Below are 22,063 nucleotides of genomic sequence, written 5' to 3'. Positions count from 1 at the left end.
AGGCATATAACTGGCCCTCACATTTATTTTCTACAAAAATTCAAGGGCCGGTGAGTCGTTGCACAACAGTGGCACTATACACAATTGCGTCAAATGGTTTTATTCATTATTGCTTGTAGCTTCGTTCAAATGCTAATGGGAAAGGTGAGAAGCAGAGTTGACTAAATTGAAGCTATGAAGAACCTATTTACTCTATTCCGCTAACTCCTTTAGGCAAAACATATCGGAATGTCCGTATGTCCGTTGACAATTTGATCGCCAAATATAAGAACGGGACCAACCGAAATGCTCGCCCTATACTCTTGCTTTAGCCCACAAGCAAAGGGTGGGAAGGCCGGCTGATCCACAAATGGGAGTTCTCTGATGTTGGTTTATGCAATGTAACAGTGCTACATTGGCTACGCTAGATTTATGTAGTAGCAGTTTAATTGTCGTTAACTGTATTAATTGTCGTTAACTGTATCTTACAAGAGTGACATGAATGTGTCTAGACGGTCCGTACTATTGCCCTGAACACCTGCAAGTTTCTGCTAATTCTCTTAATCAAGAACCAATTGTGAAATTATGAGATAGCGACATATATTAGGTCACGTAATGATCACCTCCTCTGTAGAATCGGCAGCCTACTCTCCCCGGTCAAGTCAAAATTCTGCGCTGACAACATATAGGGGAATCCAATTCTCTTCGCCCTCCCAATCCACTCTGTCGCATGATGTGTCTCTGTCGTCTTCACCAGAGGGAGCTCGCCTTGGTGCTTTTCGATATACGCTTCCCATTCGTCCAACCGCAATTTCATATCAGCGTGATGGTTCAAGTATCGCACCAAACCGGACTGCCCCTGCGCGTCCTCGGGCTCTCCTCCGGTGCTCTTGGTGATACAGTCGCTTAGCACATCAGATAGCCCTCTTAGCTCAAGAAGGTCGATCTCTCCCTTGATGCTGCCTTTGGGAATGTTCATTTGAAGTTCTTGAGCAACACGCATGAACTCGGCAAATACAGTCTCCTTCGAGAGGCGGCCTTGCTGCTGTATTTGTTCCCGTACTGGCCCTGGACGGTGAATGTATACAGGCATCCCAAAGTGACTCGATGCGTTTTCGAAAATCTTTTCTGCCGCCCACTTCGAGGCTAGGTAACCATCTTTGCCGTTCGCTGGTGGGGGATCTGTTGCCCGAATTTCAGGATAGTCTTCCCCGTCTGGCATGCCGCTGAAGTGATGAACGGCGGCAGAGGACATGAAGTGGATGGGAACCTTCCGGGAAATAGCCAGGTTGATAAGTGTGTGCGCCGGCAGTACATTGGCTGGTCTCATGACCTGATAGTTGTCCCAGAAAGAACGGTTTGCGGCGGCATGGAAAATAACGTCTACGTCGCTGGCGAGGAAATTGAATTGCTCTTCCGTCAAACCGAGTCGCTCATCGAGGAGGTCTCCTGGAAATTGGATGATCTTCTCCGATCCATTTGGAAGTTTGTTCAGAGATCGAACAGCGACGCAGTAGATCTTGGAGATCCGCTCATCGTCTACCAATTTATCCAAGACATACCTCGCTGAGTGGCCCGTAGCGCCGGTGTAGAGGACACGTAGATCCTTGCCATGCCTCCTTTCTGGAACTATGGCCTCTCTGCCACCCTGCGCAGAGGATGCTAGGCTCTCGGGGTGGACATCTGTCTCAGCTTCCCAGTCGATCAATTCTGCAGACGCAGTCTGCTCAATACGAGCCGCCATTTTCCGAATAGTATGTGCCTCCGCAAAGTCCACCATAGCTAACGATGCATGGAAATTGTCTTTGATCATATACTGCAAAGGAATGAGAAGCAAGGAGTTACCTCCCGCGTGGAAGAAGCTCAAGTCAGGCGATGAAACCGTGCCCAAGTTCTTTGAGATCACGGTTTCCCAGACCCCGACCAGTTCCGACTCCAGGTGCGTGAATTGTATTGCGACCTTGGTATTGCGACCAACATCCGTCACCGGCAGGGGCAGGGCCGCAATGCCTTTGCGATCGACCTTGTTGTGGCTAGTCAACGGCATGCGATCGATGGGTATAATCATCGCGGGTATCATGTATTGTGGAAGAGGTAGCTTGTTCAACAGCCGAATAAGATAGTCATGTCGGTCTTCACCCACAATGCCGTAGTCTTCGTGTCGAGAGAAGACCGCATGAGCTACCAGAAGCTCGTCGGAATCATTGCCTTCACTTCGTACGGAGACCACGACCTCGTCAATGGCAGGCGCAGCAGCGTTCAGGATAGCGTGTTCCACCTCACCGAGCTCGATCCGTAGACCGCGCAGCTTGATCTGTGTACTACCCTCCATCCGTCCATCGAAGAGAAGAGCACCGTCTGACGCTCGAAGCCTGCCACGGTCGCCAGTGTGATACATCCGGTCCCAGCCCTTGGTAACCCAATCAGAGGGTGCAAAGGGATTCGGTACGAAATATCCTTTTGTCAGGGCATTCAGGTTTAGGTAGCCTTGGCTGACACCGGCACCGCCGACACAAATCTCACCGGGCATGCCCAGCGGTACAGGCTTGATGGACTGATCGACGATGTAAACCGAGTAGTTTGGCAAAGTGTGTCCCACCGGAATCCGACTCAGCGCGGGGTCCATATATGGAATTTCCATGGCATGGGAATGCACTGTGATTTCTGCAGGACCATACGTGTTGAACAGGCGCAAATTTGGGTTGTTGAGGGAACGGAACTCTTCCACAAGTCTAGGTTTGAGCTCCTCGCCCAGGCTAAACGCGAACTTCCAACCTTGCGCAAGTCGAAGATCGCTGGCTCCATAGCGATTCCAGTAAGAGTACTCAGACGGCGTCGCCATTGTGTAGGTAATGCCTGCCTCTTTGATTAATCTGGTGATTTCCATGGCATCGCCACGTTGAGACTGATCCACCACATGCAGAGTGCCGCCATTTGCAAGAGCCACGAATATCTGGTTGAGAGACAGGTCAAAGGTGAGTGCGCTTTGTTGGAGAACTAACTCAGCCCCGAGATTGAATTGCTTTGTGAGCACTTCTATCACGTTCATGATAGAGGCATGAGTCATAACGACCCCCTTTGGTGTTCCGGTAGAGCCACTTGTATACAAGATGACTGCCTCGGCCTTGGGTGAGGCACGGTTAATTACAACATCCTTGGTTCCGGAAGTTACCGTGGAGGCGTTGATCATTTCCACACTCATGAAATTGTCGAGTGTCAAGGCAGAGGCATCCTCCTCAGTGCTGGTGTGATACACGATAGTGCGTGGCTTGCAGTCCTTTAATATTGACACCAGCCGCGGGGTGGGGCTGCGAAGATCCAGAGGCACATACACTGCTCCCAAGTGCATAATGGCCAAGACTGTGGCAATGGCCGTGGTGGTCGGTTGCTGCAACAAGGCCACCCGATCGCCACATTTGACTCCGGCGTCTAACAGCGCATTGGCAATCTGACGCATTTCTTCCATAATCCCCTGGTAGGTGGATTGGTTCCCTTTTTCATCCCTAACAGCAACCCTTTCACCATGAATCTGGGCAATCTCCTCCACACGGTGGGACAGTGTTTCCGGCCAGTCTGAGGGAAGATCTGGGCCTCGTGCAAGAGTAAGCGCAGCCTGGGTGTCTGATTCAATAAATAGGGGTGGCTCATTGAGATACAGAGCTGGATTGCGTGAGAAAGCCTCCAGGAGGTTGACAAACACCTTCATCATAATGTCCACTTCTGGCTGGCCGTATAAGTACTCCTGCGCGTTTATTGTGATAAATGCAGTTCCACTCGTGTTTTCCATGATGTCTAGAGTTATATCGTATGCGTTTTTTCCATAAGACCAGTGTAGTCTCTGCACCTCGACCTCGCCCATCTTCCAGGACTCCGGGATACCAGGTCGGTAGTCAAAAAAGACCTGGAAGAGTGGATGGTACGATGACGATCTATCCACTGTGAGATTGTCTAGCAGCACATTGAAGGGGACTCGTGAATTCTCAAGCGCGCTGTATGCAGTCTTACTGGCTTCCTTGACAGCGTCACCGAATGCCATCGTCGACAGCTGTGGTGACTTGAATCTCAATGGTAGGAGATTGACAAGGATCCCCATTGTCCTCTGTAACTCAGAATCAAGGCGATTGGAATCAGCAATACCGATGCACAGGTCATCCACATCTAAAAGCCGGAACAGCATGGTTCTGAAAACAGCCAAATAGAAATGAAATGCAGTGGCCTGGAAGTTCCGGGCTCTCCGTTTGATACGCCCAACAAGGACCAGGTCAATTCTCACGCTAGTGGAGCTGGATGCATATGACCGTAGGGGCGACCGGACTTTGACTTTGGAAAAAGGCAGTAGAGGAAGAACCGGTGGTGGCGGATTGTCATCGCCAAACTGCTTGCGCCAGTAGAACAACTGTCGATCCAGCTTTCCACCCTCAACATCCTCCCTGAGCTGTCGGGAATAGTTGGCATATTGGATTGGCCTGGGTAGTAACTCTCCTCCGCCAATGCGCATCACTTCTTGTAGGAAGCCCATGAATCCGGCTCCATCCATGGCAATATGATGGTATCCAATAATCAAATAGTGCTTGCTAGATGACATTTTTAACATAATGACTCGCATCGATTGCCCTGTTTCAAGGTTATAGACGTGTTGAGATAGCCTGTCGTATTCAGCCTTGACCTCGTCTTCGGAATGGATATTCTGACACTCGAGATATAAAGGGGAAGTTTGCATAATCCCCTGCATTGGGACATTACCCTCTTCAAAGAACGATGTACGAAGGCCTTCGTGCATGTTAGCTGCTGCTTTGACGGCCTTGCCAAGCGCCTCAATGTTAGCATTGCCCGTCAGGCTATGCGAGAAAGTGATGTTAAATGCGGTTTTGTCTTCCAAGGAGTGTCGCAAAAACCAGAAACGAGACTGAGCGTAAGACATCTGTTCTTTTCTAACGATAGCAGGCTCAAATTTCATCGCGCTCTCATCGAGCTCGGAGGCGGGGGTTATTGGCGTGTTATGGCCATCCTGAGACGAAGAAAGAGTATCGTCGGGTAATTCCATGGTTGGCAACGAAGACGAGAGATTGTCAATGGAGTGACCTTCATCTTCGCTCGAGCTCTTGTGGATAACTACCGGCTGTTCTTCATCCACAGCAGACTTGACCTTGGGAAGGAGCTCTGATCCTATGCGCCCCAGCGTATCTTCCACAAGGTCAACGACACATGCGCCTCCCAGGATACGTAAAACGGAGATATCGACATTGAGATGCCTTGTAAACCAGGATCGTGCCTCGACTGCGACGAGAGAGTCTACTCCGAGCTCAACAAGGGCGACATTGTCGTCCATATCATCCGCTTTGAGTTGGAGCAGAACCACCAATCGGGCGGAGAAGCATTCTAAATATATTCAAGTTAGACATCTGAAACATGGAGGATAGTAGCCAAATCGAATACCTTGGATGATTTTCCTAGCCTGTGCTTTGGTTGCCGCCTCGGCCAGCTGGGCCTTGACAGGCACCACGGACCGTTTTGTATCCCCACTGGTCTTCATCTGCTCTTCGAACTTCCAGAAGTGACAGAATTTGAGGTTCGACCGCCAGAGCGCGCGATCATCGATCTCCGGGTCGATCGTTCGGAGGCCAGTGACAATGTCTGGCTTGCGCCCCGAGTGAGGGGGACTGGCCAGCACGGCTTCCCCAAAGATTTGATGGAAGTCCGCGTTCGAAAGAGGGTAGGATCCAAACGCAGTTAAATCCCCAGACTTCAGCTGGCCAGCGCGTGTAATGTATCCGGCTCCAATAATGGCGCCAATGTGCATGACAGACCCAGCCAGTCCTTGTGCCCTTCTCTGGCCCACCAATGATGCCATGTAGCCGTTGGCCGCAGAGTAACTGCTCTGGCCACTATTGCCAATCACAAAGCTCAGTGAAGAAAACAAAATGAAAAAGTCGAGTGGATGATTGTCGCCAAACACCTCGTGAAGGTATTGACTACCGTCCACTTTGGGCTTCATCACGGTTATTAGATCATCGAGCTCCATGTTCGATAGCATGATGTCTTGCATGACCATGGCTGCATTTGCCACGCCAGCAATGGGTGGAAGGCTCTGACGGATCTCCTCGTAGATGGCTGTTACTGAAGCCTTATTCGTGACATCCATCGCACATATTTTGACGGTCGCGTCGGCAGCCTTCATGATATCAAGCCACTTCTTCCCAACTTTGGGATTCCTACTGGTCAAAACAATGTTCCTAGCTCCATTCTTGACCAACCATTCGCAAAGCGACTGTCCGAGATCGCCAGTTAGTCCAACAAGGAGATACGTCTTGTCTGCCGGGAACGAGATTCCATGATCCACAGGTGCGACCTCAACGAGGGCTGTATTATTGGCACCCCAGTCGACGATTGCAAATGCTTCTTCGTCTGCTAAGCTAAGACGGGGCACTTGTCTGACGGTCCGCGTGAGGCTGTCCACGTGAGGCCCGTATTTGTCGGCAACTCCTTGATATGCCTCCTGTGGCACTCCCACAAGCAAATCATGCAGTAGTAAGGAGTGTAATGCACCCTGGACATAGCCACTGGAGAAGAGGGAAGTTGGTGAAAACAATGTAGCTGCAGTGTTAACTTGGCAGAATGCCGGAAGAGCAGAGGTCAGACGCATATGCAAGTTATCCTTAGTGGGATTTGAGGAGGACAGATTCAGGAATGACGATATATTCGAGGGCAATTTAGCCTTTAGCACTTTTTTAAACTCCAGAGGGTGGATGAAAATGTACCGGACATCCTCCTTCAACTGGGGGTCATCGGTAACTGCAAGTATGGATATACCGCGCTGATCGGCACGAGACCGTAGAATCCCGAGGAGCTCTGTGTCAACTCCCAGAGTCAAGATTACTTCACCTGCTGTGACATTAGAGATGATAGCATGGGCCATCAACTCCCAGACCAGTCGAAGAAGTAGAATTTTCTCTTCACCAGATGCCACCTTGACAGAGGCAACATGCTCCTTTGGGACCGCAGCAAGTGATGCATTTGACGCTGAAAGAGCAAAGACGGTTTCATTAGTGTCTATACACTTGCCGATGATAGGGAAGAGAAACTGCCCGCCCGGCAGCCTGAGTGCCGAGAGGGTGGAATACAGCACCCGCATAGATACAGAGTGCTCTTGGGACAACGAAATCCTAGGGGTGGTTTCGGTGAGAAGTCTGAAAACTTTGAATGGCTCCGAGTAAGCGATGGAGACCCTTTCGGTGGCCGGTGAGACTTCATACGATATCTGTCGCTGCTTGGAGTTGTATCGATTATTCTGGGCCCCCTGTTGGTACATGCGTGGGACCAATAGACAATTATCTTTTCTGATACAAATTTCAGGCTCAGTCGTCCACAGGATCTGGTCAAGAAGGCCTTCGCGTTCCAAGAGTTGGGTGACACGCAGACGCAAGAGCATCTCAGACAGACACCGAGCGTCCAGTCCTACTGTGGTAGAGCTCTCTTCGACATCGAGGAACTGTAGTCGGAGTTCCTTTTGCTCATTGATGGCAGACCGACCGAGACCAATCGTCATATTGTTGTAGGGATTTGTACTCTTGCAACCACGGGTGACCCAGAGCAGATTGTGATAATTTGTGAAGAGCGCCTTCACGGCCTGTAGCCGGCTGGCAGTCATCCCCTTAAAAATGGGGGCTTCCAACTCAGTCAGTACAAGGATTGTGATCGGTAGGTCATCATCTTTGAAGAGGCCATTCACTTCCTCCAGTGTCTCGATCGTTGTTATCATGCGGAAACGCTGGCCTACCATAGATTGGACATCTGTGGACAACCTGGCAGTCTCGAGAGTTGCTCCGCCGACAATGAGAAGGTCTTCCATTTCTGCGTCGTGTACCTCCGTAGTTCTCGAAAAAAGGGGCTGTCGAAGGAAGGTAACACGATCATCAACTGCCTGCGTGACAGAAACCGAGAACGGATAGGCAACTTCATCTTGGGCGAACATGGCAAGTGTATCAAGTCCCGAATACCCTGTTCTCTGTAGTAAAGAATGCCACTGCGCGGTGGATAATGTTGGCGCCCACTTTCTGTTTCCTCCCTGACTATGCCACCAACCAGGGAGACCACCCATCAGGAACCCGATTCGGCTAGGCTGCTGGTCTGTCAGCTCGAGGAGCACTAAGTATCCACCTGGCTTTAGAAGTGAGCGAACATGCCGTAGAGCTTCTCCCACGTCCTTGGCAGCGTGAATGACGTTCAAAGCGACTACAAGATCGTACGAGTGCTCCTCATATCCCTGGCTCTTTGATTCTTTCATGATATCGAAGGACTTAAAGATCATCCTGTTAGCGAAGGCCTTGAACCTCTCCTGTGTCTTGTCGGAGAAAGCTGTCGAGACATCAGTGTACGTATAGGATTTGAAGGCAGACCCAAGATGGTCGAGGATGATCTTAGTTGTCCCTCCAGTGCCGGCTCCTGATCCTTATTGTTAGACGATAGTCATAAACTAGAGGGGAGGAGACCGACCCAAGTCAATAATGTTCATGTGAGGATGCCGATGGGAGATTTGCTTGATAAGGCGAGCAGTCCAGGCGTTAGCATCGGCAAACCCGAGTCCTTCGGTATACAAGGCGTCCAGCATATCATCCTTGGCGAGATGCTCCATGGGATTCGTCTCGCCTCGAACAATAGACGGATAAGCTTGTCCCATGGATTTGATGAGTTTCAAGTCAATATCGTCGGGGTATCTGTCAAATATCCGTTGTATCTCTTCCTCCGTGTCGTTTGCCCACTCGTCCTCGCAATGTGGTCGCTTACCACTGGCCACCTCTAAAACCAAGTGGTCGGCCCAAGCCAGTAGCTTTTGGTGATGCAACGCGGCGTTGCGCCCTTGCAGGGCCGACACCTCCGACCTGAGCTTCTTCAAGTAGAAGTGGACTGCTCGTTCATATTCGTAGGCACGCTCTATTTCCTCGGCTGTAGTTCGTACCTCTATCACAGAACTCCCATCGGGGTCTATCGGTGCCCAGACCTCCTCGGAGAAAATGTTGCGATCGTCAGCTTCGGTCGCCTTTGTGAAGGGCACCGAAGAGATGGACTCGGCCTGTATAAAAGCGTCTCCTGCATCGGTATATATAGTAACGTCTCCAGTATGAGAGGAATTGAGGAAACTGCCATCAAATGACAGAATTTCTGACTGGCGGCAATGGTATGGATTGATCCTGATTGCACGAATTCCGGTTGGCACATGTAGACTCCATAGTCCTCCATCGCCGGGGTAGCTAACGGCCGCAAACAAGGCCTGGAATGCGACGTCCAACAATGCGGGATGCACGATCGCATCCTCAATTGGTGCTTGAGGCTCAAACCAACCAGATGAGTGCTCCATCTTGCGCTCCAAGCGGGAAATAGACCGGAAGTACCCAGTGTACCCGTACCCGAGCTCATATAGTCCAGTGTAGAATTCATCCACATCGACAGAAACCATATTTGGCAGGGAGTCCTCAGAAGCGCGGCCCGGAAGCACACTGGGCTCTGATGATCCTAAGAGCAATGAAACACATCCACTAGCAACCAATCCCAACTTGTCTGTCTCCTTGTTCGTCGGAGATTGCACCATCCAGTTTGCACTGAACGTTTCCTCGCCCGAGCCGGTGTTTATTCGTGTCTGTTCAAAATTTGACAAGGTAAATACGACCTCGACACCCGTGGTTTCTTCATCAAACGAGATGGCCCGGTTAATAGCCAAGTCACGGACCTCAATAAGTCGCACCTTCTCAGCTTCCGCCTTTAGTAAGGCCGCCTCACATGCCATCACCACATATGCCGCACCTGGAAGCACCGCCCGATCCTGAAGACGATGGTCATAGAGCCATGGTAACTCCTTGGGAATGAGAAAGTTTCGCCATTTGAGCTCTGTATCGGTGGTATCACCGTAGCGAACTCCCAGTAAGTTATGCACCGGTCCAGGTCGGTTGCGCCCGGCCCTTTCCTTCCGAGACTCAAACCAGTAGGATCTTTCATGGTCCCATGGGTAGGTTGGAATCTCCCGTACAAAGGATACCTTGGTTGCGTGGGAGAAGAACGTCTGGTCAAAGCGGGCGAAGTCGATTGTCCCACGCTCACAGTAGGTCCACAGCATTCCCAAGGCCTCTGAAAACGCATTGAGGTCGTCTTTTCCCCGAGCTAGGACTCCACTGTATGGGAACTTGGTCACACCCACGTCCTGGCTTATTTGTAGAGCGGGCGATCGAAGGGCTGGGTGTGGGCCGACTTCTAGTCCTAGATCGATTGCCCCCTCTGGCGTGCTGAGTGCAGCCTCCAGTGCGCCGGCAAAAAGAACTGGCTGTGTCATGTTGGCAACCCAGTATTCGCCTGAAAGCCCAGAGCTAGATTCTGACATCACCTCACCTGCATAGACACTGGAAAGCCAAACGGGTGAATGGCCTTCCTTGGCGGGTAATACTGGGCGAATATCGCACGATTGCAATGCATCAAGGTAGGGTTTTGCGCAAGGTAGCATATGATGCGAGTGGTAAGCCGTGTCAACCTTTAGCACCCGGAAGAATTTCTTATGCTCATCGAGTTCCAACTTCGCCTCATCAATGGCATCGTGGTCTCCAGATATGGTGACGCTCGCAGAAGAGTTACACGCAGCCACAGAGAGACGCCCATGAAGCCTTGGTACTGCACATAGCTCCCGAGCTTCATCGGGTGATATTCCAGCCGCTATCATTGCTCCATGTTTCCCCTCTTGCCCACCTGCGAGCTTCGCATAAACGCCACGATAGTAAGCGATGCGGATGGCATCTGATGCCGTGATGAGGCCAGCCGCGTATGCAGCGCCAATTTCACCAGACGAGTGCCCTACGACAACATGGAACCGGAGGCCGGCATTATGTAACATGTCAACAAGGAGAATCTGGATGGCAGTACAAAGGGGTTGGGAGATGGCTGCTTCCCCAATACGGCTGTCGTCTGGGGACTTTACAAGCTCTTCTTGTACTGTCCATGAAGGACGGTCGTACTCTCGGGGAAGGCTTGCCAGTGAATTGTCCAGGTCTTGTACTATCTCACGAGCTCTGGGGGAAGTTCGAAGTAGCTTCTGACCCATACCCGCCCACTGTGCGCCTTGTCCTGTAAAAACACCGAGGATCCGTGCGTCATGCTTGAGAGATGACTTGATACCGACCGGCGTTTCCGTCGAGCTCAACAGCTTGGTGTTCAGTTTGAATAGAAGGTCATCCACGTTGAGTGCCGTGATTGCTGTTCGCACACTGAATGCTGATCGTCTGTATTGCAGAGTTGAAGCGATACTGCGCAGGTCTATCTCGGCACAGGACTTGAGATACTCGGAGAAGTTCTGCAGTATTGACACGAGGGTCCGCTCCGATTGGGCCGAGAACACAAATGGTGTTGCCACTGTTGATGTTTGCTTGTCAGACTTTGCGTGAGCCCCTCTCGTGTCTTCATAACTTTCCAGGATAGCGTGTCCATTTGCGCCACCAAAGCCTATCATCGTGTGGTGGTTAACAGTTATCTCAGGCTTCAAGGCCGAATACTGGGGGCGTTACTAACCAAAACTATTAACGCTTGCCCGTCTCGGTGCACCGCTGTCAAGTATTGGCCATGGCTTCAGAGCCGTAGCTAGGCGAAGATGCTTTACATAAGGTGCCACCGCCGGGTTCAGGTGATTGAACAGCATGTTTGGCGGGATGTAGCCATGTTTAATCGCGAGAGCTGTTTTGAGCAATCCAGCAAGACCAGCAGTACCCTCGGTGTGGCCGATGACAGTCTTGATAGATCCAATATGGATGGCATCATCCTCCCCAAGGCCCTCCTCACGTCCATCAAAGAAGGCATTATGCACCGCCTCCGCCTCCCTCGGATCCCCAACCATTGTTCCAGTTCCATGAGCTTCAAAATATTGAGGTCTGTCATCTCTTTTGGAGATATCCAGTCCAGCCCGCTGGTATGTCTTTCGAATCAGGTCAGCCTGGGCTGTGCTACTTGGCATGGTGATACCGCGTGTGCGGCCATCCTGATTGACGCTGGTTTCGCGGATAATGCAGTCAATTGGATCGCCGTCTGCGACTGCTGCGCTTAGTGTTTTTAACACAATGGCGCCAACACCTTCGCCTCGGGCGTACCCGTTTGCACTAGCATCCCACATCTTCGCACGGCCGTCGGGAGAAATCATGCTCAGATTACTGAGGATGACATAGTTTTCTAAAATCCAGATTTAGTTAGGCTTTACGCAGGAGGCGAGAGGATAGGAAAGAGAGAAAAAGCCATACGGGGGGTGATAATCAAACTTGCACCACAGGCAACAGCCACCGACGACTCTCCACTTCGGAGGGACTGCACAGCCAGGTGAACAGCGATCATGCTAGACGAGCACGCAGTGTCAATAGTCATGGAGGGCCCATGCCAGTCAAAAAAGTAGGAGATACGGTTTGAATGAATGCTGCGCGAGGTACCGGTGGCCACATAAGTCGGCGCGCAGTCTATATCATGCTGCACCACCTCATCGTAGTCGCAGCTCATCATACCTACATAAACAGCTGTCGATGAACCTTGAAGGCTTTCAAGCGGCAAACCAGCAGACTCCAGCCCCTCATAGACGGTCTCCAGGAGCAATCGTTGCTGCGGGTCAATTGCCTCTGCCTCTCCTGGCTGGATGTTGAAGAATTGCGGGTCGAATTTGCGGATATCTTCCTCCAAAAAATAGCTATACCTGGCTGTGTTGCTTCCATGATGTGCTCCGTTTGGGTAGTGGTAACCTTCCCAGTTGAATCGGTCTTTCGGGATCTCAGTCAGACAGTCTCGGGGGTCTCGCAGCAGGTCCCAGAGGCGAGATGCACTACTCGCGTTTCCCGGAAAGCGGCAACCGCTGCCGATAATAGCGATAGGTTCATTGGGACAAGGTGCCATCCTCTCAGCTCTAGATTATGGAATATATAGATGCGTACAGGATGAAGCAGAAAACCGAGAACGAAGTATAGATATATATAGTAGCTGTATTCTTTTTAACGCTTTTTCCTAAGTTTCAAGTCCACATTTCTATACTGAGCGGTGACGCATAATTATTCGTGGAGGGCTCATTAACGGCTGCCCATGTATACTCAGCCATATGGGCCGATATCCGTCCCCTTCGTCAGGGGCCAACGCTAAATGACCCTAATGTGCGCTAGACCTCACGTTCTGAATCGTATTGTGGAACAATAGACCAATAAAATCAATAATTTCTTTGGTTTCCTCTATGGGAGAGAAGGATGAGGGGAAAAGACTGGAGGTGACCTACGTAGACATTGCCAAGGCCGTGGTGGGGTGATCCAAGCGGTATGACCCCCAGGCGGAGCGGGCCGGCCTACGGAGTCCCATCGGGCCAGTTTACAGGGATTGATGCCTTAATGCCTTGTTTTAGAATGGCAGAAAAATCAAGATACCTGAATTATTATTACAATGCCTTAATCAAAGTACCCTGCTTGAATCAATTGAGGTATGTATGGTTTACAGTACACCGTATAGAGCGGTGTAGAAAGCGGTGCTAAAACAAGATATTAAGGCACCAACCTCCCAGCTGATTGTAAAACCTGTCCTGTTGCATTAGGGCTGCACCGGGGTGGGCGTATACGTTGCATTGTCCTTTGTAAAGGAGATTACCCCGTCAAGACATATATAATCATGCCACCAGATGGAACTGCCAGTGGGGGTGTTGTACCCCGTACTAGTAGCAGGATACAATATTGAACATGCGCTTGGTCCCCGAATGCACCAGATATCACAATACATACCACTGAGGACTTCGGTCCTATAACTAACTACCTCCCCCTAAATCTAGGTCAATAGAATAATTAGTATGAAGATTACTACGAGGGAGATACAAGCGGTGAATATTAAAACCAAACAGGATCAAAGTCCCTAACGGTCCCTTAGACAGTGATAACCATGCTCGGAACCTGATCCTTACTGGATGCGTCCTAGGCTTCAGATATCATGAGAGACACCGAGACATCAGCAGTGACCACTATCCTTACGCATTAGCGTAGACACCCGACAGGGATATGTCCCCAGTAGCGCACCGAACAATCCTTCGACATTTGATCCGACTCCGACCGTGCCGCTTGCAACCGAATGAGGCGACCCAGGGGTCGGAAATTGCCCTTCACCCTCAGGAGATACAACCCCTCCTCGATTTCCCTATCTGAGTGCGCAGGAGAGTTAGTATGGATCCAGTCAAGCAGGAACAGCACTCGGCCCAAGAACCAGATAAATCAATCAAGTCCCAAAATCAAGACAGCCATAAAATTGAAGGGAGCGATGCGGAGAAATCACAGAAATCACAACGGGACCAAAGCAGCCTAGAGGGCGCGGAAACCCAGGAGCCCACTGGGCTTCACGCATCCATCTCCCCTCTACGACTTAACATTATCGTCTTTGGGTACGTATTCGCTTTGTCTCATATAGACGGTCCAGTTTGCTCATTCCTCGCAGCCTCTGGATTTCACTCTTTCTCGCCGCCCTCGACAGCACAATCATCTCGACTGCGGTCTTCGATATCTCGAACAGCTTCAATAGCACCAGTCAGTCAGCCTGGATTGTGACATCGTATCTGTTAACGTTCAATGGTAATAGCCCCACTATTTACACTTAAGAACACCTTCTCAATTCTCGCTATAGCGTTCGTTCTCCTCCTCGCAAAGCTTAGCGATATCGTGGGACTCAAGCTCCTGCTCCTCGTCTCGAACGTCATCTTTCTCGTCTTTTCCATTGCTTCTGGTGTATCCAGTACAATAGACCAACTGTGAGAACCTGATGTGCCTTGATCGTTTTGCGAATATAGCTGACTAGCAACAAAAAAGAATTGTATTTCGCGCTTTACAGGGTATAGGGGCATCAGGTCTTTACTGCCTCGTCTTCGTCGCGATCCTCCGATTGATCTCCCTCGAAAAGGCTGCTCTATACTCCGGTATTATCAGCTCAGTCTTCGCGCTATCCAACCTCCTAGGCCCGATTCTGGGAGGTGTTATCGTGGACAACACAACGTGGCGGTGGATATTCTATATTAAGTACGTACCCAACGCAGGCATATAGGAAGAAACGTACACCAGCTGACCTAGACAGTATTCCCCTGGCGTCCATTGCGGGATTGATCTTAGGGTGTGCGATTCCCTCATCGAAGGAGGTCAAGTTCAACCGTCAAATGTTCAAGAAGTTTGATTTTGTCGGCTCGTTTCTCTCAATCTGTTGGTTGATCCCAATTCTCTTTGCCCTCCAGGAAGGTGGGTCCCACTATGCCTGGAGTAGTAGCGGGATAATCGGTACTCTGGTCGGGGGTATCGTGGCCCTGATTACATTTGTCGCGTATGAAACATGGCTCCAGCACCAAAACAGCGCGAGAGAACCAGTATTCCCTGTCAAGTTCATCCGTGACCCTATGCAGGGGTTGTTGCTACTGTAAGTCTACCAAATTTGAAAAGTCATGTAAGTCTCGTTCACTCACCATGCAATTGTACCAGGAATGTTCTACTTATGGGCTTCGCCTTTTATACCGCGATCATAATCCTCCCACAAAGGTTCCAGGCCGTCAACCACGTCAGCGCATCCCGAGCCGGTGTGCTACTTCTCACTCTCACATTGACTCTTCCCTTATTCTCGCTGATTTCCGGCGGAATACTTGCCAAAAAGCCCGAGATGACTTACTCTCTTCTCATATTCGGCGCGGCCCTGGTCCTGACAGCAACGGCCTGTTTTAGCGATCTATCTGTAGACCACCCAGTTTCTGACAGGCAATACGGGTTTGAGGTTCTCATGGGATCAGGTCTTGGTGTCCTCTCTTCGACCCAGTACGTTGCGTTGAAGTTAACGTTTCTAAACCGCGACACGGCGACGGGAACAGGTGCCATGAATATGTTACGTGCGATGGGAGGATGTATCGGGTTGGCGGTCTGCGATGCGATGTTGAGCTCCCGGCTTGATAATGATCTGCCAATGGTTCTCTCGGATAACCCAGAACTTATTCGCATCGCTAAGGAATCACTGAATACTGCCAGTGGGTTTAGCGCTGACCAGCTTGCGCTTGTGCGACAGGTGTATGGCAGGGGATATAATGATGGTTTGCAAGTTATGATTGCATTCGCGGGGGCCAATGTTGTTGTTGCAGGCCTCTTGTTTCTGAACACATATCGGAGGGGTGGTATAGATGGAATTGTTGCGGCTGCTAAGATGTCGGAAGAACAGAGGGATCCTCGGGCCAGTCCTTGATTTCGGATCTTTTCCAAAAGCATAGTGTCTACTTACCTTGTATGATTGACGGGGCAATTGTTAGGTTCTAAATGAGCTGTCTCCCGTGTTAAGAATAGCTCAATAGTAGACCTCCGCAAAGCCCACAAAGCCCACAGCCCAGCCCAACCCAGCCCATTTATGGGCTGGGCTTTAGGCCCTGTCTTTAGGCCCACCGGTGGGCCATAGGCCTAAGGTAGAAGCCTACTAGGTTTTTGTGGGGGCCCAATAGGCCAAAAATAATATAAACATTGCAAAAAATCGAGATGCTCAGTAAAATTAAACCACTTATTTAGTTGTTTTTAATTACCTTATATTTAGTATCATGTCTCACTACTATAACTAAGGTAATATTCTATTAAATTAAATGATTCAGAATCAATTATAAGTTATATTTCTATATCACGTTAAAAAACGCGAAAAACGTGTTAATCTAGATAATTTAAAAATTATAATATCGCGACTTTTCCCGGTTATATTTCGTTTAAAATTGAGATATATACTTATATAGTTACTAGTTATAATCTTATTATCTAAATTTGAACTTCATACGATTAGTAGAAGGTCGTAATATTGCAATTATAGAGGCCGATTTATTAGCGCTACGATAGGCTTTAGCGTGGCCGCCACTAAAAGCCCAGTGGGCTGGGTTGGGCTTTAGACGTCGGGCCCATTTATGGTCTACTCAATAGCTCAACCGGAGACCCGAGCACGCGATGCCGGCTAACAAATACCAATAGCTACGATGGATGGTGGGCACCATTTATAGTTGAGACTTCAATACTCCACGAAACAGCACTATAGCCAAAACGATGTAACTCTATGGCTACCAGGACGAAATCCTGCCCGCAGAATATACCTGGACTTCCCCTGCCGTAGTTAGTGAGGCATAGTCGCTGAATTCCGGGGTGTACTTATCTCTAACCCAAATGTATATAAATGGTTTTTGGCAGGGCGGAACTCACGGAAAACTTTTGCGGGAGAACTGTAGTCCGTGTCGGAGACAATTATAACCCCCGATTACGAAGACGTATAGACGCCAGCACCGATGCCAAGGGGAAATATGGATGGGGCTGGGGGATTATCAATCAGGGCCCCCATGTTTCGTCAAATATAAACCAGATTCATGTTCCTCTGGGCCATATAATTAATCTTATGTTGCCTTAACCAGTCCTACACATCATGTCGGATATCAAGATAATATGATATAACGAATCTACCGGTCGGCGTAACGGACTAGGGGCAAAAATACCTTATCTCGAGCGTAATAGCGAGGGCTAAGAGGGAACGGGGCATGGCGAAGGAAGCAGCGTAGATTGCGCTCTAGGGCTCGAAGGACCGCATAGGGGGAGAAAGGAGAAGCAGGAGAGCTAGAAAGTTGAAGGGGCGATAAGGAGGACTTTATAGAACCACACACAGCGACGCACAGGGCACTATGACGTTAGACCGAAAAGGCCAGCACTAGGCCTAATAACGTAATTTCCGGAAGGAATTTCAACCATCCGATATGGTGTAGTGGCTAACATCGCCGTCTCTCACACGGCAGCCGGGGGTTCGATTCCCCCTATCGGAGTTGAGTTTGAATACTTTTTTGTACACAATCGAACTATATATCTTGCATATGATATACACAACGAAAATAGTCGTCGGTCGGTCGCCTATGCGGCCTCATGATGCCTTTTTGGTGGTGTTTTTTTTAAGTAAGTGTGAAAGTAGATAGATAGATGGCCTGTCTCTTGGTATAAAAATAAACGGGCTGTCGATGATAAGAGGGTAGAGAAATCATAAGTGGTCGGAAAGCAGCAGGCGGTGAACACCTATTTCACCGCTTTTATGGCTGGTCGGCTCTACAGCATAGATATGCCCCTTGTTGTTTTGTCCTATGCTGGGATTCTCTTGATGCAACTGATGTATTTTTCCACCCCAAGACCAAGTTGCTTCGAAGATGGGTATTTAAGACCACTGCTCCCAGTCGAATACCTCACAGACCTAAGCCATACTAGGCTACGAATTCGAATCAAAAAAATCCTCTGACCCGGGATCGAACCAGGGACCTCAAGATAACAAGTTCTCTGAAGAACAGGGCAATTACAGTCTTGCGCTCTTCCAGCTGAGCTATCAGAGGAGTTGATATAATAACCAGAGGTCCCTCAATGCCTGATAAATTTGAAATCAATGAAGTTATCGACAGTTCGGAATAGATCGGCGTCGGGTAGATCGGGGATTTTCTTATCGGATTTCTTATCAGTCAGTAGATCGGACGGAATGGAAAAATGTTGACATGTGAAACCGGAGATTTTTGGTGAACTATTTCAGTTTTGGTTTCTGTCATTTTGTCATTTAGTTCAAATTTTGCCCCAAAACAACCTACAAGTACATGTATATCTTGGAAATAACTAGCTTTCAACTTCAACTCAGACCATCGCATTTGCCAATGGAGTACTCGGGACTTGCTATTTTCCCCATCCCGGCGTCCATTCGGCGTCGACTACCCCGCCTGTATTCTTCCCGGGCCGTGTCCAAGGCCACCGAGTCAAGTGGGAATCAACGACGTGGACTGACATCTTCGTCCGAACCTCATCTGCTATGTCACAACCACTTCACTGCGTCAGTAGTACCCGAGCTGCAAAGGCCTTCCACAGCCAGCGATGACCTGGACTCCTTCGAGTCTGGCTCCGTGGGATCAGATACCCCCCAAGAGGACCTGGGATCCACGACGAAATACGAGACTGCGTCTGGCCTGCGGTGGAATCGAGTCGTACCCGGTGAGTCCTCCATAAATTCTTAAATGTAACTAGTATTCATTGCATAACTCTCACTGACTTTGTAAAGCGTTCAATCTTCTCCGCAATGCGGGATATGAAGCCCAGCAGCCACAGCCTGATGGTCGCCTAGCTAGGTCCCTCTATGTTAACGCTCTGGTCTACCTTCTCGATGCTTTGCCTCCCGATCTGACTGCCGAGGAAACTTCTATGCTTCAGCGCAATATTCCAGAGCCGGTCAAATCACCGCCTGAGTATGTGGATGGCGCAAATCATAAAATAAGGCCTCAGCCGAGGTCGTATCTGCATAAAATTCTTGCCTCGACAATTGTGCATCTCTTCATTCTATTGCGTTTCATTATACCATATGCAAAGGTGCTAATGCGCCAATTGTATGAGTATGAGCGGACACATCACATTACTCAGCGCATCGTGACTACTACACTGGAGGCAGCTGATGGGTTAGGGAAAGGCAGTGTTAATATTGGAGCTGCTGTTTGCAAGTTCAATGAAGGGCGGGTTGGCGTTGCCCTTACAAATTTCGCAGCTTGGTGGATGGAAGGTGTAGCTGGAGGGATATACGAGGGGGTTGGGGAGGGGATGGTACATTTGGGTCTCTTGGGGAAAGAAGTGAATTTAGATAGACTCAGTTTCCAACCAATGAGTATGTAGGTAGATCATAGACAAAGCTTAGATTAGATCATGTCCTACCAGCAGCTATGATTCATATCAGAGCACGATTCATATTCACGGGGTTCGGAGTACCACATCGATCAAATTCTGGAGGCAAAAAAACTGTACTGCTCACTCTTTGGTCGCAAAATCGAGAGCCGCATGAGAGAGAAGCCGTGTTGTGTCGACAACTTCGATGCCACAGTTTTGTTCTGTAAGAACAAGCGGTAACTCGGTACAACCAAGGATAATACCATCACATCGTGTAGCAAGCTCTTTCGCAATGCGCACCAACTCACTTGTCGTGTTTTCCAGTATGAGTCCATTGATCAACTCGTTCACGATTGCATTCATGACGATTTCCTGATCAGAGTCAGACACATAGACCGCAGCCATTTCCCTCTTTTGTAGCGGTCCATTATAGAGAGCGTTTTTGACAGTCCAGTTTGTGCCTAGAACACAAACTCTCTTGTAGCCTCCTTTTTTGCAGTGATCTGCAGCGACATCGAGGATACTGAGAACGGGGATATTTGACTGGGCCACAATGTCATCGAAAGCAATGTGTGGAGTATTAGCACTGATGATGGCAAACTCAGCGCCAGCTTTGGCCGTGCGGTTGATCGAGTCAGCGAGTGATGCTGCCAGGGCCTGGTTGTCACCGGATTTGAGTGCTTGTTCCAGGTCTCCGTAGAGAGGGGTGTGGGTGACAATTTGAGGGTAAGCAATGCCCCGGCGTGCTGCTTCTCGTCCGATTTCTTGGTGGGCAATGACCCCGCCTTCAATGGTTGGGATGGAGATTCCGATGGTTTTCATATTGGTCATTTCAGGTGGTTTATGATGAATTATCGAAGTGAGAGAAGAAAAAAAGCAAGCAGGGGTACATTATATTAGATGGTCTCAAGTTTCAACCCTAATTAACTAACTAACTACGGTGTAGTTCAGGGTTTTAATATATATTCACGTAAGCTTGGTGACATGTCAGACTTTCAGCCGCAAAGAACCATGTAGATAGTTCCCATAGGTCCAATTTTTTTACTAGCCAGTCATTACCATTTAAGTTAATAAAAAATGTCAAACTCTTGATTCATATGTATAAAATTGGAACTCCCAAGGCAACGTACAGCAGTTGTAGCTCGGATATAGATCGGCGATAAGCAATCGATAAGCAATCGATAAGCTAGGCTTTAACACCTCGGATCTTCCCAACTTCCTCCTCTGCTCAAGTAGACATGTCGACCTCCAAGTTGCCCTGCATACCTTCACTCCGGAAGCAGCAGCTCCACCTGGAATTGTGAGCCTCCTCACCATACACAGACTAATCCGTGTACTGACTCTCCGAAAGCGCGAGCTTGAGACGTGCAATACCGCCAGGGGTTTATGTGAGCCTCGCGGCCGGGGACCCAACACTCTGGAATGGAGTGATTTTTGTTCGCTCAGGTGAATTCAAATTTATTATCCACTGCACCCCACGAGTTGACTGATTCCCGTTTACAGGCCCCTATGCTTCAGCTGTCCTCCGATTCCAACTCCGTTTCCCAGACACCTATCCCGACCTTCCTCCTCTAGTTACCTTCGCGACCGACTTGTTCCACCCATTGATTGTGCCTCTCACTACATATACATTTAGCACTAGCTCGGCAAGTGACAACCCGGTTAGCGCAACGGATGATGAAAGATTACCGCCCGGAGGATTCAGTCTGCGCCATGGATTCCCTCATTGGTTTGGTAGGGCAAGGCGGAACGGACTAGCATCGGGGAACACACCACGAAATGTAAGCGGTACTAGTGCAAGTGCTGCATCAACAGGACGTGAAAGCTCTGCCGACCCTATTACAGATAATGGTGATGAATCGAACGCGTCAAACCCTCCAGTGACATCAGTGGCTAGCGAGGATGGTGATGTAGATACGCCACGCTTGGCACAGGCACCTGCTATGGACCAGTTTGCGGAACAAAGGGACGTCGTCCCAGTATCGGAGATATTGGACTATATTCGCTCGACATTTGATGACGAATTGGTTCTGGATTCGCTACCGGTTGAGGTCGCAGGAAACCCTGGAGCATGGCATGCATGGCAGGCACATCGTCGAGGAGGCCCTCGAGGACAACTGAAACGAGGAAGCCCGCAGGCTCGGCTTCCGGGGGATTGGCACTGGGATGGAATCTGGGCCAGGCGGGTGAAAGATGAGATTGAAAACTCTCATTCTGAACCGATGCTGTTTGGAGGTGCTGCTCGCGGGAGTGTGGATGAAATGGTATGACCCTTGATGCCGACTCTCGACTTATGCTAACCACATTTCAGATTCGATTTTCGCGATTGGATGATACAACCATGAACTCAGTCAAGGAGAAAATAGCTGCGATGGCAGAGAACGGGATATAAGTTCTATTATGATACC

At 49.5% G+C, this 22,063-nt stretch overlaps 5 protein-coding genes across 5 annotated transcripts; 3 read left to right on the top strand and 2 right to left on the bottom strand.

Annotated features, from left to right (window-relative positions):
• Positions 1–598: 598 nt before the first annotated feature.
• N7516_005481 (lovastatin nonaketide synthase) lies at positions 599–12,879 on the bottom strand (the record flags this gene model as incomplete). The annotated part of the gene is made up of 5 exons (XM_057218201.1): positions 599–5,358; positions 5,416–8,421; positions 8,473–11,457; positions 11,524–12,174; positions 12,243–12,879. 5 exons carry the CDS (start codon positions 12,877–12,879, stop codon positions 599–601), a joined length of 12,039 nt encoding a protein of 4,012 aa, XP_057080084.1.
• A 1,295-nt stretch (positions 12,880–14,174) lies between these two features.
• On the top strand, positions 14,175–16,212 carry N7516_005480 (putative MFS multidrug transporter; the record flags this gene model as incomplete). The annotated part of the gene is made up of 6 exons (XM_057218200.1): positions 14,175–14,389; positions 14,443–14,531; positions 14,584–14,752; positions 14,811–15,017; positions 15,073–15,405; positions 15,468–16,212. 6 exons carry the CDS (start codon positions 14,175–14,177, stop codon positions 16,210–16,212), a joined length of 1,758 nt encoding a protein of 585 aa, XP_057080083.1.
• A 2,452-nt stretch (positions 16,213–18,664) lies between these two features.
• On the top strand, positions 18,665–19,664 carry N7516_005479 (uncharacterized protein; the record flags this gene model as incomplete). The annotated part of the gene is made up of 2 exons (XM_057218199.1): positions 18,665–18,995; positions 19,063–19,664. The coding sequence occupies 2 exons, from the start codon at positions 18,665–18,667 to the stop codon at positions 19,662–19,664; spliced, it is 933 nt and encodes a 310-aa protein (XP_057080082.1).
• Positions 19,665–19,796: 132 nt separating this feature from the next.
• N7516_005478 (aspartate/glutamate racemase family protein) lies at positions 19,797–20,486 on the bottom strand (the record flags this gene model as incomplete). The annotated part of the gene is made up of 1 exon (XM_057218198.1): positions 19,797–20,486. One exon carries the CDS (start codon positions 20,484–20,486, stop codon positions 19,797–19,799), a length of 690 nt encoding a protein of 229 aa, XP_057080081.1.
• Positions 20,487–20,893: 407 nt separating this feature from the next.
• On the top strand, positions 20,894–22,047 carry N7516_005477 (putative ubiquitin-conjugating enzyme; the record flags this gene model as incomplete). The annotated part of the gene is made up of 4 exons (XM_057218197.1): positions 20,894–20,955; positions 21,007–21,101; positions 21,159–21,919; positions 21,967–22,047. 4 exons carry the CDS (start codon positions 20,894–20,896, stop codon positions 22,045–22,047), a joined length of 999 nt encoding a protein of 332 aa, XP_057080080.1.
• Positions 22,048–22,063: the final 16 nt, after the last annotated feature.

Source organism: Penicillium verrucosum (genome assembly GCF_028828655.1).
Source record: "Penicillium verrucosum strain IBT 35672 chromosome Unknown utg000001l_segment0_segment0, whole genome shotgun sequence".
Taxonomy (NCBI): Eukaryota; Fungi; Ascomycota; class Eurotiomycetes; order Eurotiales; family Aspergillaceae; genus Penicillium; species Penicillium verrucosum.
Note: the sequence above shows the minus strand (reverse complement) of the source record. Positions and strands in the feature narration are given on the sequence as shown.